General features: G+C 39.6%; 2 protein-coding genes and 1 long non-coding RNA gene across 9 annotated transcripts; 1 reads left to right on the forward strand and 2 right to left on the reverse strand.

Moving 5' to 3' along the window:
* The first annotated feature begins 316 nt into the window (after nt 1–316).
* LOC110776211 (protein CAJ1) lies at nt 317–7,460 on the forward strand. 7 transcript variants are annotated; one of them, XM_056830226.1, is made up of 7 exons: nt 356–506; nt 723–765; nt 894–999; nt 1,094–1,127; nt 6,862–6,912; nt 6,994–7,123; nt 7,216–7,460. In XM_056830226.1, the coding sequence occupies exons 2-7, from the start codon at nt 734–736 to the stop codon at nt 7,268–7,270; spliced, it is 408 nt and encodes a 135-aa protein (XP_056686204.1). In that variant the 5' UTR covers nt 356–506; nt 723–733; the 3' UTR covers nt 7,271–7,460. The 7 variants fall into 7 exon arrangements, with proteins under 7 accessions (XP_056686206.1, XP_056686202.1, XP_056686208.1 ...); XM_056830227.1 differs by having other exon boundaries at nt 907–999; XM_056830229.1 differs by having other exon boundaries at nt 368–506; nt 907–999; nt 6,883–6,912.
* On the reverse strand, nt 3,595–4,986 carry LOC130461919 (uncharacterized). The gene has a single exon (XM_056830223.1). It carries the CDS (start codon nt 4,937–4,939, stop codon nt 4,343–4,345), a length of 597 nt encoding a protein of 198 aa, XP_056686201.1. The 5' UTR covers nt 4,940–4,986; the 3' UTR covers nt 3,595–4,342.
* Nucleotides 7,461–8,423: 963 nt separating the features above from the next.
* LOC110776221 (uncharacterized) lies at nt 8,424–14,569 on the reverse strand. Its single transcript, XR_002530074.2, has 10 exons — nt 13,458–14,569; nt 13,304–13,375; nt 11,305–11,464; nt 11,057–11,183; nt 10,768–10,951; nt 10,222–10,345; nt 9,918–10,090; nt 9,569–9,650; nt 9,241–9,456; nt 8,424–9,151 (listed from the first exon to the last, which is right to left on the reverse strand). It is a non-coding gene; the product is annotated as an uncharacterized lncRNA (long non-coding RNA).
* Nucleotides 14,570–14,578: the final 9 nt, after the last annotated feature.

Below are 14,578 nucleotides of genomic sequence, written 5' to 3' on the forward strand. Positions count from 1 at the left end.
ATGTCAGTACCAATAACACAAATAATTCGTATTGGTACTTCTTAGCAATGTATTGGTATACCAATACCATACTAGTCCAATATCAAATTAACGGGTACCAATTACAAGCCACTTATGTCCATATGGACACAAGTCACTTGAGGCCAAGACTTCCTCCTTAATCTAGCAGTCTGATACACGCCAAAAGTGTGTTGCGTAGAATTGTAATGTGTAGCTTGGCCCGTCCGAGTCCGACCCATCTTTATTTATGTGCGCACAAGTGGAGTTTTTCTTGAAGGCTAAAAGTCAATTAATTGGAGACAACAGAAAGGAAAAAAGAAAAAGAAAAAGAAAAAGAAAAAGAAATGGGTGGTGTGGGCGAAGGGAAGGTGGCAATTCTGGTTGAAGACTTGAAGAAAGTGTTGTTCTGGAATTTCCCAATGAAATCGAGTGCTTTGTAAATGAAGAGCGGAGAAGCAAGGCTTTTGCTGGGATTTCCTCCCAACTCTCGTCCTACCCCTTCTCAGGTGAAACTCCATCCTTAACCTAATTTGTAATCACTCCTTTTTTATTTCTTGTTTCTAATGCAAGAATTGTTTATCATTCATATCATCCAATTCTGTTTATATGATTCAATCATTTGAATTTGTTTTTTTATTTTTATTCAATTCTGTGAATGGATTGATTATTTGAATCTAAATTGGCAACTGTTATATCCATTGGTTTATATGATTGTCAATTAGGCGAATTGGTGATGGATCATCTATGTTACTTGGACGGACTCAGGTACTAATGTCGGAAACAGGTGAAAATTTCGATGATTTTAGACCAAAATTAAAGTGTCAAGTCCGAGTAACATAGTGGATCATGCAACTGTATTTGTGTTAAGTGTTAACCAATGTTAATGTTGTAAGACCACAATTGCAGGTGAAAGCCGCCTATAAAAGGAAGGTTTGGGATGTTCATCCTGATCTTTTTCCAGTTGATAAAGCTAGTTATGCCGAATCACAATTCAAAATGGTAACAACTAACAATCCATTTGTTAGCAGTTACTTGATTCTTATTCTTATTTTATTTTTGCAATCTTACTTTGTTAATTTTCACTCTTTTGCAGATTTCTGAAGCGTACAAGTGCCTCTTGACTGCAGGTACTCAGAACCTTCGTTTCTAGTAACCATGGCTTCCAATTTACTGGTACAATTGTGTTTCTAATTTTACAGATTCGAAAGTGTTAGGTGTCTGTCAGATTATACATTTTATGCCACTAGTAAATGACGCTGTGGTAAGAATCAACCTGATTTACTGTGTTTTTGGTATTTTACTCAACTGAAAAAAGCCAAACAGAATAGGATAGCAGATATTTCTATTAGCTGGAATTAGGAATCAGACTAATACAATGTACTCACTTTCGAGAGGTGAGCTATGCAGATACAGCTCACTTATTCGAAATAACTAACTTGAGATAACTAACTTCCATCTTAAATGTCTGAATTGCCCTTGCCTTTCTTCTTCCTTCTGTAAGTGTGTATAATCCGGGGCTTGATTCGATTCCTTGCATTACCTCCCTCTCAAACAGCCACCTTGTCCTCAAGGTGGAACTCAGGAAAACGCATAGCCGTAGCAGAAAAGTCTTCCCAAGTTGATTCAAAGTCAGGTAGGTTCACCCACTTGATTAGGACTTCGGTTGCTGCTCCATTCATTCGCACACCCAAAACAGCCTCTGGTTGTGCTTCCAAAACCAACTCAGCGGATATTTGGTCAGGAATTGTAGGAGAAACAGGGACATTCCCAACAGCAGCTTTTAACTGTGAAACATGAAAGACCGGATGTATTTTGGTAGTTGGGGGTAACTGCAGCCTATAAGCACCTTCCCTACCTGCTGAACCACCTCAAATGGACCAAAAAATCTGGCAAAGAGTTTCTCTGAAACCCGTGTAGCCAAAGAGCGTTGCCTGTAGGGCTGCAGCTTGAGGTATACCCAATCACCCACCTGAAATTCTACTTCCCTTCGCTTAAAATCAGCCACTGCCTTCATACGCTGCTGAGCTACAATTAAGTTGGCTCGTAGATCATCTAGAATAGCATCTCTTTCCATTAACTGTTCTTCCAGGGAACTTACCACAGGGCTACCTTGTTCAAACTTGATCAAATGTGGAGGATCCCTACCATACACAGCTTTGAAGGGGGTGCACAGGGTGGAAGTATGGAATGACGTGTTGTACCAGTACTCTGCCCATGCTAGCCAATTTGCCCAAGTCTTAGGCTTCCCTCCAATAAAGCACCTAAAGTAGGACTCCACGCATTTGTTCACTACCTCAGTCTGACCATCCGATTGAGGATGGTAAGCTGTACTTCTATTGAGTTGCATTCCTTGCAGCTTGAACAATTCCTTCCAGAATAAGCTCATGAAGACCTTATCCCTATCTGAGACAATAGATTCAGGAAAACCATGCAACCGTACGATGCCCTTGATGAACTCCTTGGCTACAGATTGGGCTGTGAAAGGATGCTTAAGAGGAATGAAATGCCCATACTTAGATAGTCTGTCCACTATCACTATAATGGTGTCAAATCCCAGAGACTTAGGTAATTTTTCAATAAAATCCATCGATATATCCTCCCAAATTTGCAGAGGAATGGGAAGTGGTTGTAATAACCGCCCTGGTGCCAATGTGGATGCCTTCTGCTGCTGACACACAGAGCAAGCCTGTACATACTTGGCAACCTCCTTTCGCATGCCCTGCCATTACCATTCACAAGCCAACCTCTGATAGGTTTTGTAATCACCGGAATGACCACCCATAGGGCTGTCATGATATTCGTGAAGCAACTGTTTGACAATAGCTGAGTTTTTTGGGATGACTAATTTCCCTTTGTAACGCAGAATTCCATACTCCAAGGAATAGCCTTTCACCACTGGTTTTCCCTCCATCAAGTCTCGTTTAAGCCCTTGAATGAATGCATCCTTATGAACCTGTGGCTGCACTTGTTCCCACCATACTCCACACGAGCTGATTATACTATACAGCTCTACCATACCAACATACTCCCGAGAGAGAGCATCTGCAGCTTGGTTGGTTTTCCCGGGTTTATACACAATTTCAAAGTCATAACCCATGATTTTGCAAAGCCATTTCTGATACTCCGTGCCCACTTCCCTCTGATCCATGAGATATTTAAGGCTTTGTTGATCAGTCTTGATCACAAACCTTCTGCCCAGCAAAAAATGCCTCCATTTCTGAACCGCCTTACTATTTCCATGAGTTCTTTTTCATAAATGGACTTGAGCCTAGCCCGTGGCCCTAGAACCTTGCTGTAAAAAGCTATGGGATGGTTATCTTGAGCTAAGACAGCTCCCAATCCGAAACCAGAAGCATCCGCTTCTACCACGAAAGTCTTGGAGAAATCTGGAATTGCTAGAACAGGGGCACTGGTCATAGCTTTTTTCAATGCAAGGAAGGCACGTGTGGCCTCTGCATCCCACCCAAAATTGTCCTTCCTAAGCTGCTCCGTAAGGGAAAAAGCAATACGTGCATAACCCTTGATAAACCTTCGGTAGTAGCCTGTGAGTCCGAGAAAACCCCTTAGTTCCTTGATGGATTGTGGTATTGGCCACTCCATCATTGCTTGGACTTTAGACCAGTCCATAGATACCCCTTCAGCTGAGATGATATGCCCCAAATAAGCAACCTTTCTTTTGCCAAACTCACATTTTTTTAAGTTTGCATAAAGTTGGTGTTTACTCATGAGGCTAAGTACTTCCTGCAAGTGCTGCTTATGCTGCTCCTCACTCTCACTGTAAATCAGAATATCGTCAAAGAACACGAGCACAAACCGTCTCAAACGTGGCCTAAACACTTCGTTCATCAAAGCTTGGAAGGTGGCGGGGGCATTGGTGAGGCCAAATGGCATCACAAGAAACTCGTAATGTCCTCGTGAGTGCGAAAAGCAGTTTTAGGAACATCTTCATGTCTGACTCGTACTTGATGGTACCCCGATTTGAGGTCCAACTTGGTAAACAACTTAGCGCCACTCAATTCATCTAACAACTCATCAATAATAGGTATGGGAAATTTGTCAGGGACAGTTACCTTGTTGAATGCCCGATAGTTGACACAAAATCTCCATGATACGTCCTTCTTCACCAAGAGCATGGGGCTTGAGAACGGACTGTTGCTTACTTGTATTATTCCTGTCTTTAGCATGTCATGCACCAACTTCTCAATCTCATCCTTTTGGCTCTATGGATATCTATAGGGTCTTACGCTCACCGGATCTGTGCCCTCCTTAAGAACAATTGAATGCTCACTCCCACGAACCGGGGGTAGGCCCTGAGGCATATAAAAAACGTGCTGGAAATTGGCTAACATTTCCTGTAAGAACCCTGTTGGTACCACCTGTTTACTGCTTTCCTCCTGTAGTTCGTCCTCCATAGCATTAAACTCAACCAAGTAACCACCCCCTCTTTCCGTAGTGTTATTATCATTGCTTTTAAAGAGATACAAGTGCGCCCCAAAGAAGGGTCACCGTGAATGGTGACAACCTCCCCATTATGCTGGAAGGATAGTGTCTGAGTCTTCCAATTTGTCATCATGGTGCCCAATTTTTCAAGCCATTGTATACCCAAGATAACATCAGAATTTCCCAATGTGAGTGGGAGGAAATCCTCTGTTATTTCCACACCCGGAAGTTGCAAGGTTACTGCCTTGCACTCTCCTTCTCCCCGTACTGCCTCCCCTGTGCCCAGTGACACCCCGAACATTTTAGAAGGTGTCAACTCCACTCCTAGCTTCTCCACCGCTTCAAGGGCAATAAAATTGTGTGTCGCCCCTAGGTCTATCATCACCACCACCTCCTGCTCGTGGATGGTGCCAACCATTTTAATGGTCTTCGGGTTAGCAAGTCCAACCACCGAATTCAAAGAAATATGTGGCTGGAACTCTGTCACTTCATCCTTCATCCTCTCCTGCAATCTCTCCCCTCACTAATTCCTCCATCTCTTCTTCTTCTTGCGCCACTAAGACACTCAGCTCCTTCTTCTTACATTTATGCCCAATTACCCATTTCTCATCACATCTGAAACACAACCCCTTCTCCTTCCTGCTTTGCCATTCTTTATCACTCAACCTCCTTATTTCTCCAGTTGGTTTGTTTGATTGGGGTAGGTTGCTGTTGGGGTTGAAATACGGGTATGAATTCATTTTATGGGTGGGGTTGGAGGCTGGTTTGTAAGAGAAATCATTGGGTCCATTTCTGTATTTGGGCTGGCCCAACTTGTTCCTATCTTCAACCCTGAGGGCTAATTCCATGGTCTGATCCACCGCCGCCTCCAACACTTCCTCCTCAACCCGTAAAAACGAAAGTACCTCTCAGCTCGTAGGATCCATCCGTCCGTGTTAGAGCCATCAAAAGTGGGTAGGTCGAGCTTCTTATACCTCCACGACCTGCCCTGATTTGTATTCGACCCGGATCCAGCCCTTCCACCACCTGGGTCGGCGAAACCAAAATCCCCCTGCTCACCATTGTTCTCTTCAGGCTGGAAGTTGAATCTGAACCGGCCAAAAGTGAGGTTACCCACCTGACCAACACTGACTTCCGGCGTCGCCCGCGAGATATGCGGCCCAGTCCTGCGCTCCGATGCGACAGCCCTGACCTCGGTTTTGGAGCTTGGATTGCTCGTTTCTCAAGAGCGCCGCCGCGACTTCGTGGTTCTCCCGGTCCCGGTCGATTCAAGCCTCCAGTCGGCTGGCCAGCATCGCTAGATCTTCACCGTACTTCTTTGCCACCTCCAATTGATTTTCCCGGTTGCGATCCATCAGGACTTGGAGCTCTTCACCATGGGTTCTCGACGCGATTTCCAAGCTCCGGCCTAGTTGTTCAGCCAGAGTTTGCTGCAGTGTGGGTATGGCTGCTTGCATTGCCACTGCGATCTCCTGAGCAACAGAACGTTGTATCGACTCCAGTTGATCCTTCAAGGCTGCCATCTCCGTCTCGAACAGATCCATCCTCTGCGAGTGATTCACCAAATCACCATGACCGACCGCTCTGAAACCAAGTTGGTAAGAATCAACCTCATTTACTGTGTTTTTGGTATTTTACTCAACTGAAAAAGCCAAACAGAATAGGATAGCAGATATTTCTATTAGCTGGAATTAGGAATCAGACTAATACAATGTACTCACTTTCGAGAGGTGAGCTACTCTCCTTAAGTTTACTCTCAACAAATTAATCCACACCCTTCTCTTTGATTTCTCTCCCTTATATATTGTTTAGCAGCATAACTAACTTCCTACCTCCAAGGAAATACATACATTCCCCCTAAATGCAGATACAGCTCACTTATTCGAAATAACTAACTTGAGATAACTAACTTCCATCTTAAATGTCTGATTTACCCTTGCCTTTCTTCTTCCTACTGTAAGTGTGTATAATCCGGGGCTTGATTCGATTCCTTGCACGCTGCTTTAGCTTCTGACAGTAAAAGTTCGTAAGATCTAAATGGTTCTAAATGATCCTAAGCTGTGTCATGTCATGTTACTCATGTGTTAGTAGCTGATTGTAGAATAGAAATAGTGTTGACATCATGTATTCTAGTCTGGTACATTGGTAAGAGCCGAAACTTTATACATGATGACTTATTCTTGCAACAAAATGCTCTGTCAAACTCCTTGAATAACGGAAGACTAAACCATAACAACTTAACAATGTCTGCGAGTAATGTTCTTGCATCTGAGGGATTGTTTATTTGTTGCTTTTATTTTCTTGTTATGATGTTTATGATCTGAAACCATTGCTCCTTGATTGTAGCAGACTGCTGATTCTTTAGATTATAGCAATGTTGCCCTTATTTTATGTTTGGTTGAAATTCAAATATAAATGTAGTAAATCCAATGGAATCTGCAGGTGGAGGTCCTAGAGGAAGTTCAAGCTCAGGTAAGGCTATCTGAGCATGTTTTAGATTTTAATACGTACATGTCACATTTATTCATCCCGGCATTACTGAAACTTTGATAGTTACTTACACACGGGTCGTGCGGACTGGGGTACCAAGGGTGCATGGAGGAAGACATCATCTTTTAGTTGGCCTACCCTTCCTTCTGGTTTTGTTTGGAACAGTTGGACTTGGAGGTATAAGTGTTACCAGGTACTAAACATAAGCCTTGACGATGTAGAATACTGAAACTACTTTTCTTTTAGCTCAATGTTTACTTCTGATATGGTTACTTTGCTTCTCAGGGCTTATAGAAAGGAAAAAGAAGCATACCCATCTCATAATCCTTTTCTCCCTTGATCCAATTACTGGACAAAACAACTTCTTAGAACAGCATAGACTGCTCAGAAATGGAATAGCACTTTTGACCAAATACTATTGCTCATCATTGTCCATGTTTTAGTAATATTGAAATCAGATTTTTGACATTGCCATGTGGTAAATAATGTAATACTTCATACTACCTATTACAATTGTTTCATTCCTGTTCTGATCTCCTGATATGAGGCTAACCATGATTGAAATCGGTTCTTAAGATTTCAACCGTTGTTAGTAAGATATACTTGTACTTCGTATGACGCGCGTGATTAACTGAAAAGCATAACACGCGTGTTGTTAAAAATCACTGTTGTACGAGTACAGCAACTTATAGATGAACACCACCTTTATGTCATGGATCGCCTCACACACCATCGCATGCAGCAACCAGTAACATGCACGGTATTTAGCAACGCAAGGCATCGCAGTGCACCGCCAAGGATGGCTGCAAAGGCGTTGGGCATCATCGGGCTACATGGTGTTCCATCGGAAATTGAGTCGTGTGGGTCGTCAAGGCAACGGAGTGCATCGGGTGCACGGTAGTGAACGTTGGCACTATACGCATAGGCAGCATGATAGGCATGAGGGCAGCGGCCATGACTAACACCCCACACCCGATAGAGGTTTACTTTGAATAGAGGATAAATTTCTAGTGAACACCCACGTGACAATAACTCTATAATGGTCCAAACGACACTTGTTTAGGCTGTAACTTTGGGGTCCCATCGGTTTTGTCCCAATAAAGATGATGGTTGGGCCGACTTTCCCAGATCGTGCCCTTATGGGCCCGCTTTGCAGCAGGTCGGTCCAGTTTGGCCTCGAAGGTTCTAGAAGGGTCTTGGGCATTCTAACTTCCCGAACCCTCTTGCTTACTTATGTGACGCTAGTGGCAACGTGCTTAGTGTTTGGAAATAGACCGCACGTGAGCTGCAATATATATTCATTTGACTTGTAAGAAAGCATTACAAACAGAAACACTTATTTGACTAGCAAGCACTTCCTTCATGACCTAAAATAGTGTTACAAAGGATTGAAACAAATCTAATGATACCTCACTTATACTAGTTGTTGGACCGTGCGCGCTAGGGATAAAAACAAATATCATAAAACCCGTACGGAGAAAACCGAGGACGAATAGCAGTCAATGTGTATTTTATTTCTGTTTAGGATAAAGTTTATGTTATACTCAAACCATACTGTTAAATGACATAATTTACATTAAGGGATAGAAATCTTGTACTTGTTAGCATCGTCAGAAACCTCATCATTTCTTTAAGATCAACTGAAAGATCATAAAGATTCGCAATGCCTAGTTTCTGGAATTGGAAACTTCCATAAAGAAAGAACTGTGAAATTTGGAATCTTGTATGTTGATTTTCTCTGATTTGTTGATCATAAAGATTCGCAAAGCCTAGTTTCTGGAATTGGAAACTTCCATAAAGAAAGAACTGTGAAATTTGGAATCTTGTATGTTGATTTTCTCTGATTTGTTGATGTCAAATTAGAGGAAGAACTGCAAATTTTCCAGAATTTTGAAGGGATTTGTCATTGCAGCCATCCAACAGTCTGCTGTAAGACCAAGTGTTGTGGAGCTACTGTTGTACCTGCTTAATTATTCTGCACTTTGACAACAGTGCCTATCATAAACTGTATTCTGGCTTCAAAAATCTACACGAACTCACAGCAAAATACATGAATTAATTCGATTCATCTTAAAGTTCTCTTTCCCGCTTCCTTGTAATTTTTGAGCATTAGTATGACAATAAAGAGAATATAAACTTACCTTCTTTGTAATAAGACTGAATTCTCATTCAGGCGGTCTTCTCCATCACAACAGATCATCCCAACAGCAAACATGCTTTTCTGATAAATAATCCGATGAGATGAGTAGATGTTCATGGGACTGCAGAATAAAGAAATATAGATGAAGGTATCTTAAGAAGCTAAAATACCTGAGAGAGTGAGAGCCTGTTGTAGGATCTACAGGTTCTCCATATTGTCTAGAAGCAAGAAATGTTGATGTATGTTTCTCAAGTTTCTGGTCTAGAAATCAATGGACTCAGCAATGATACTGAAGCTTCTGAACTGGAAAAGCTACTTTCTGAAGAAGCTTTCTTGCGTTTGAAGGAAACTGAAACTGGCCTCCATCTTAAGCTTTCTTGCAATATCTAATGAAACCATACAAACTCGTCTAAGTTAACATAAGCAATTATAATGACAAATCTAATCAGAAAGCATAAGTTAAGCCATTCGACATAGTTATTACAACAGATCAGATACCTTTGAACGCCTATGGTTCTTCTGAGCATCTCCGCCCTTAGGATCATGATCAGGACTGATAAAATCAAGGAGATCTGATACACTGTCAAAAGGACCAGGTTTAAATTAGTCACTACCTTAATTACTTGTTTAATTGACACATTGGTAAAGTAGTACTCCGCAGTAAATATTATTTCATAGAAACAATTTAGTGCATCAATTTCCTCCATGTTTTCCTTTATCCCTTCACATTTTTTCTTTTTATCTGAGAGGTGAAGAGATTTATGTTTCAGCCACAAGCATTGACAACTACTCCTAATTATCATATTATTGAATTAAGTTAGGTTACTGCAGTTATCTTCATAATTACCTTACATTTACCATTTGCATTACTTCCAACTACAACAACTCAGCCAAACATTTGTAGTATCTAAGATGCCCTTTGCTAGCAATGGATGCATCCGGTTTTGGTGTTCCAGTTCTTGCCAGTTCCTGTTGTTCTATTACCTTCGATTCAAAATATTCCAGCCACGCTGCTGCATCCTATAATTAAAACCAATAAAATTTATAGAATGAGTCTTGACTCAAGTTGAGACCTTGTATATTTATCAGACTCTAACAAGTCATTAATATGACAAAATTTCCAATTATGAGCCAATCAATTATCTGAGTACCAAGGTCTTCTAATCCAAGCTTGGCTTCAAGAATTTTGAGTGTAGTTTGCTCGTGCTGAACACTGAGTGAGTAGGCTTCCATAAGTGAAAGCGCAATGGCTATGGCATGATAACTGACAGCAGTCTGAGAACAATGTGGAAATAAAGTTTAATTTACTCAATAATAACTGTACAAATATTTTCAGAGAAAATAAGGGGTTGTTTGGTTGACAACTAAAAAAGGGGGAAGTGGAAATTCATGGGAATTTATAAATAGGGTAGTTGTTTGGTTGAAATAAAAAAGAAAAAATGGAGGAAGTTGGAATTTATGGGAAGTTGGAATTCCTACAAAACATGGGAAGTAAATTACCTAGCCCTCTCTTGGTTAATCAAAAGTCATGGGAATTTCTAATTCCCATGTTGTCAACCAAACAAATTAAGGAAATTCCCATGAATTTAACCTTGAATTGCAAGTTCCTATGGGAATTAAATTCCAAGCAAGCCCTAAGTTCATATGATCAGCTCAACATGCAACAACAGCATAAAGAGAGGAAAATTTGAAGAGACCTGGATATGATCAGCTTCTAAGAGCCTCTTGTTGCATTTCAGGGCTTCATGGAGATAGCGGAGAGCAAAGTTGACATTTCCCATCCCCTCTTCCATCATGGCTACGTTTATATAAGTTACAACACTATTTGGGTGGGATAGTCCACACGTGAAATGGAGCAAAAACAAAGCACGGTTGACATACCTGGAAAACAGGATATCAAATTTGATATGTTAGAAGAGTTGACAACAAGAGAGATTGTCAAATAGGATAGCAAAGCATGAAGGTTAGAGAAGAAATTATGCATACTTGAGTGCTAATTCAATGTGCTGGAGACGGTAATAGAATGATCCCCGTAACTCTTCATAGTATCAGGATGATCAGGCCCAAGTTCCCTTTCATTGATATCTAATGCCTTCTGCTGGTATACGGTAGCCTGAAAATGACAATCTTGACAGTGACTCATCAGCTAATGTAGAACATGCATTAATAGGCGTGAACATGGAGCTAAGGAATTACAAGCCCACACATATCTAATGCTTTCTGCTCAGCCATACCAAAGCCTAAAAATTTCGGATTCATCTCTTGATCCAACAGAATGTAGATCTCTGTGAATAATTGTACATCTTGCATCCGGAAAAGATGAAGCAATCCTTGTTATCCCTTAGATGATGGTAAAACTCTTCTTCCAGCCAAGTTGTTGTGTCTTTATTGGATCTATTGTATTTAACACAAATGACAGGGACAAAAAAACTTCACTTCAGAAAACGCAGGATTATGATTAATGTATGTTCTTATGAAGACTGCATGATAAATAAAATAAAATTCAGAAATAGATAGAACTCCCTACCAATTATTAATAGCTGTTATTAGGCCTATATATATTCGTAGCCCAACATTTTTTCTTCCCCATAAACACAACCTAATATTCTAACAAGATCTCTTAGTTGTAATTTTGGAATTAGAATAATCCGTTCATGACTTCCTCCATACCTTCAGAGATCATTACAGAGAAGAAAAGACCTAGAAATTCCACAGCGTCATCTGGCAAATTCATGACAACTTATGTAACAAAATGGGTTTCGCTCGAGAATATAGCCTTAATAAATCTTCTACCATCCATGTTACATATATATAAAAAAAGAATTAGAAAAGCTTTCCCTTAATAATGCACATACGTAGTACACATATGAAGCACACTGCTTTTCTGGAAAAACACCTTATCCTAAATTTTAAGAAAATAAAAAATACGACTGAAGACTATACACTGGGTATAGAAATATGAAACAAAGATATGAAACATTTATGATACTTATCAGGTATTCACATAGAAGAGTAGCTATCTGTTAATAGCATTTCAAAAGAGCTTTTTTCTTAATTTCGAAATAACCTCATCCAAGGTTCATTGCTTCATACCCAAAATACGTACAAACAAATGCCTCGGGTTTCCTAGAATGTTGGGGGAGGTGGCGATCAATATTAACATAATTGTCTAGAATCTTAAGAGCATTATCCAAGTCAAAACATATGCACGAATTGTTTGAAGGGGTATAAAATGCAATAGATTGTTTTCATTACAAACTTCGTTAGCCTCGTCACCAACCTTAACAACCGCAAAGCTCGATCTTATGCTTTTACTATACTATAAAGTGTACAAACTATTGTTTTATGAGCATTATTTGCTAGTTATCTGAGCTAGGAATTGAATCATGTGTTCAAACCTTGTAAGTTGTAACTATATAAACAATGCTCATCTTTGATCTAGCTAGTCGTCTTTTGTAGGAAGAGACAACTTCTAGTGTTTCATTTCTATTTCTCCTCTAATTTCTCCTTGGTACAACAAAATAGGTATTATATCAATTGCTTTCATATCATACAAATCTTTTACTCCTTTTACAATTAAGAATATTAATGTTATGTCGACGTGATGCGTGCCTACATCTTCTTAATGAATGAAACACCAAGGAACTAATCACCAAGTAACTCTATCTTTGTTTTGATTGCCTTATGTCAACTAAAAGAATTAAAGGATTCCTTCTAGTAAATCCGTTTAATGGACAATACTCATATATACGATAATATATATGCCAATATGGTGCGGCCATTTTTAGTATGGTGCAGCCATTTTTTGTTTTGACTGTCTTACGTCATGAAACAAGTAACTATAAATTAAGAGATCGTTATAATGTACGATAATATCACTAATTTGAGAGCACTAAGGTTACAGAACGAAGTTGAGACATAGACAGGGGAGTCTCATTACAACAGCATCTCCGAGACAAGACCTAATCTTCATTTGAACCAACATTTACAGAGTTTAATCTCAAACAATTAAGCACATCACCTTAAATCGATAAACCGTGTGCATCGACTCTTCCTTTGCATTTAATGTTTCTATCTCAAAAATTTCTAGCCCTATTAGTTACAAATTAGCTCATCAAAACTGAAGAGAAAACAAAACATTCTCTAAATTCATGAATCTCTGATCTAAAGGAAAAGAAAACTGCATTTTATCAAAAAAAGATGCAAAGCAGGTAATGGCATGTTGGTATGTACCTTCAGTTTCAGGCCATTTCCCCACTTGCTTTGCTCTTCCAGTGTATTCGTGTCTGTAGCACTTAGCTCTGGCTGTAATTGGAATGGACATAAGGAACAAAACTAAAAACCAAACCTGTAGGAGGAAAGGGTGAGAAGGGAAGAAAGTAGGTACCTTGAGATTATTAATTTCACTCTTTAATTGCTCTGCGGATTGCTTCAACCGAGACATCAAATTAGATCCAAAGCATAAGTGAGACTAACTGAATCTAATATCACTCTTTTGTAAAGAATTGACTGGAAAATCGAGCACATTTTTATTTCTTCAATTTAAAACAAAAGTTGATTTCAAGAAATAACACAAATCAGTAATTGTGCAGCCAACCTCACTATTGTCAGAAACCAGCCTAGTTTTTGCCCAGTTAATCTCGTCAAGCATAGAAATGTGCAGAATTCAATTCCAGAAAGCATCACAATTCACAAGCTAAATAAGGCCAAATATTACTTGCCACGATAACAAAAGAAAAAGTGAGGGGAAATTCACTCAAACATCATAATCTTTCCAAACTGCAGTGCCAACTCCAAGAAATCTGCACATAAAACGTGGTTAAGAAAATAGAAATAAAATTACTGAAATGTTCCAATGCCAAAAAAAAGAAGTAAAAGGGCCAACTCATAAAAGAATACATCACATAGTCACAACTCACAAAATATCTAATGGAACTGGAGTCATACTCATACTAAACTACAAAAAAACACATTCGTTGAGAGATCACTGGCAATTTAATGAGTTTAAACCAATGATATGCCAGAAAAAGCATATATTAATTGCAATTCAAGTGTCTATTATGAATGTATAACCATCCTCGATAGCTATTGTCACAGTTTTGAAATCTCTTCAAGGAAATTGAAATGCAATGATTATTTTCCTCCCACAACCACCCCTTCTATCTCTCTTACACATCCAGAACCTGACAGTTTCTCTCTCCTCCCTCTCCTCCCTCTCAACCCAACAATCTCTCTCTTAGCAGTGCTTATAGTATGATATGATTATGCTCTACTATTTTGGGCTCTTTGAAGCAAAAAGTAACCCTAACAATCCACCTAACATATAACAGAAGCTAGCTAACCTTTTCAGTTTTCAGCAAATTCAATTATCAAACTGTGATAAATTATGAAATGCAATTAACAAAATAAAATACAAAAGCATTAAAGCACCCAAAATATACTGTAGTTAAAAGAAGGGGACATAATTATTAAGAAATTAGAGGACATAAAATTAGAAATGTTCAAAGA

The sequence above is a fragment of the Spinacia oleracea genome, chromosome 5 (genome assembly GCF_020520425.1).
Source record: "Spinacia oleracea cultivar Varoflay chromosome 5, BTI_SOV_V1, whole genome shotgun sequence".
Lineage (NCBI taxonomy): Eukaryota > Viridiplantae > Streptophyta > Magnoliopsida > Caryophyllales > Amaranthaceae > Spinacia > Spinacia oleracea.

Coding starts and splice junctions, on each gene's coding strand:
- LOC110776211 (XM_056830224.1), top strand. CDS start 441: ATGAAGAGCGGAGAAGCAAGGCTTTTGCTGGGATTTCCTCCCAACTCT. Junction 1,128..6,861: donor CAAGTGCCTCTTGACTGCAG/GTACTCAGAACC, acceptor ATATAAATGTAG/TAAATCCAATGGAATCTGCA. Junction 7,124..7,215: donor GGAGGTATAAGTGTTACCAG/GTACTAAACATA, acceptor TTTGCTTCTCAG/GGCTTATAGAAAGGAAAAAG.
- LOC130461919 (XM_056830223.1), bottom strand. CDS start 4,939: ATGAAGGATGAAGTGACAGAGTTCCAGCCACATATTTCTTTGAATTCG.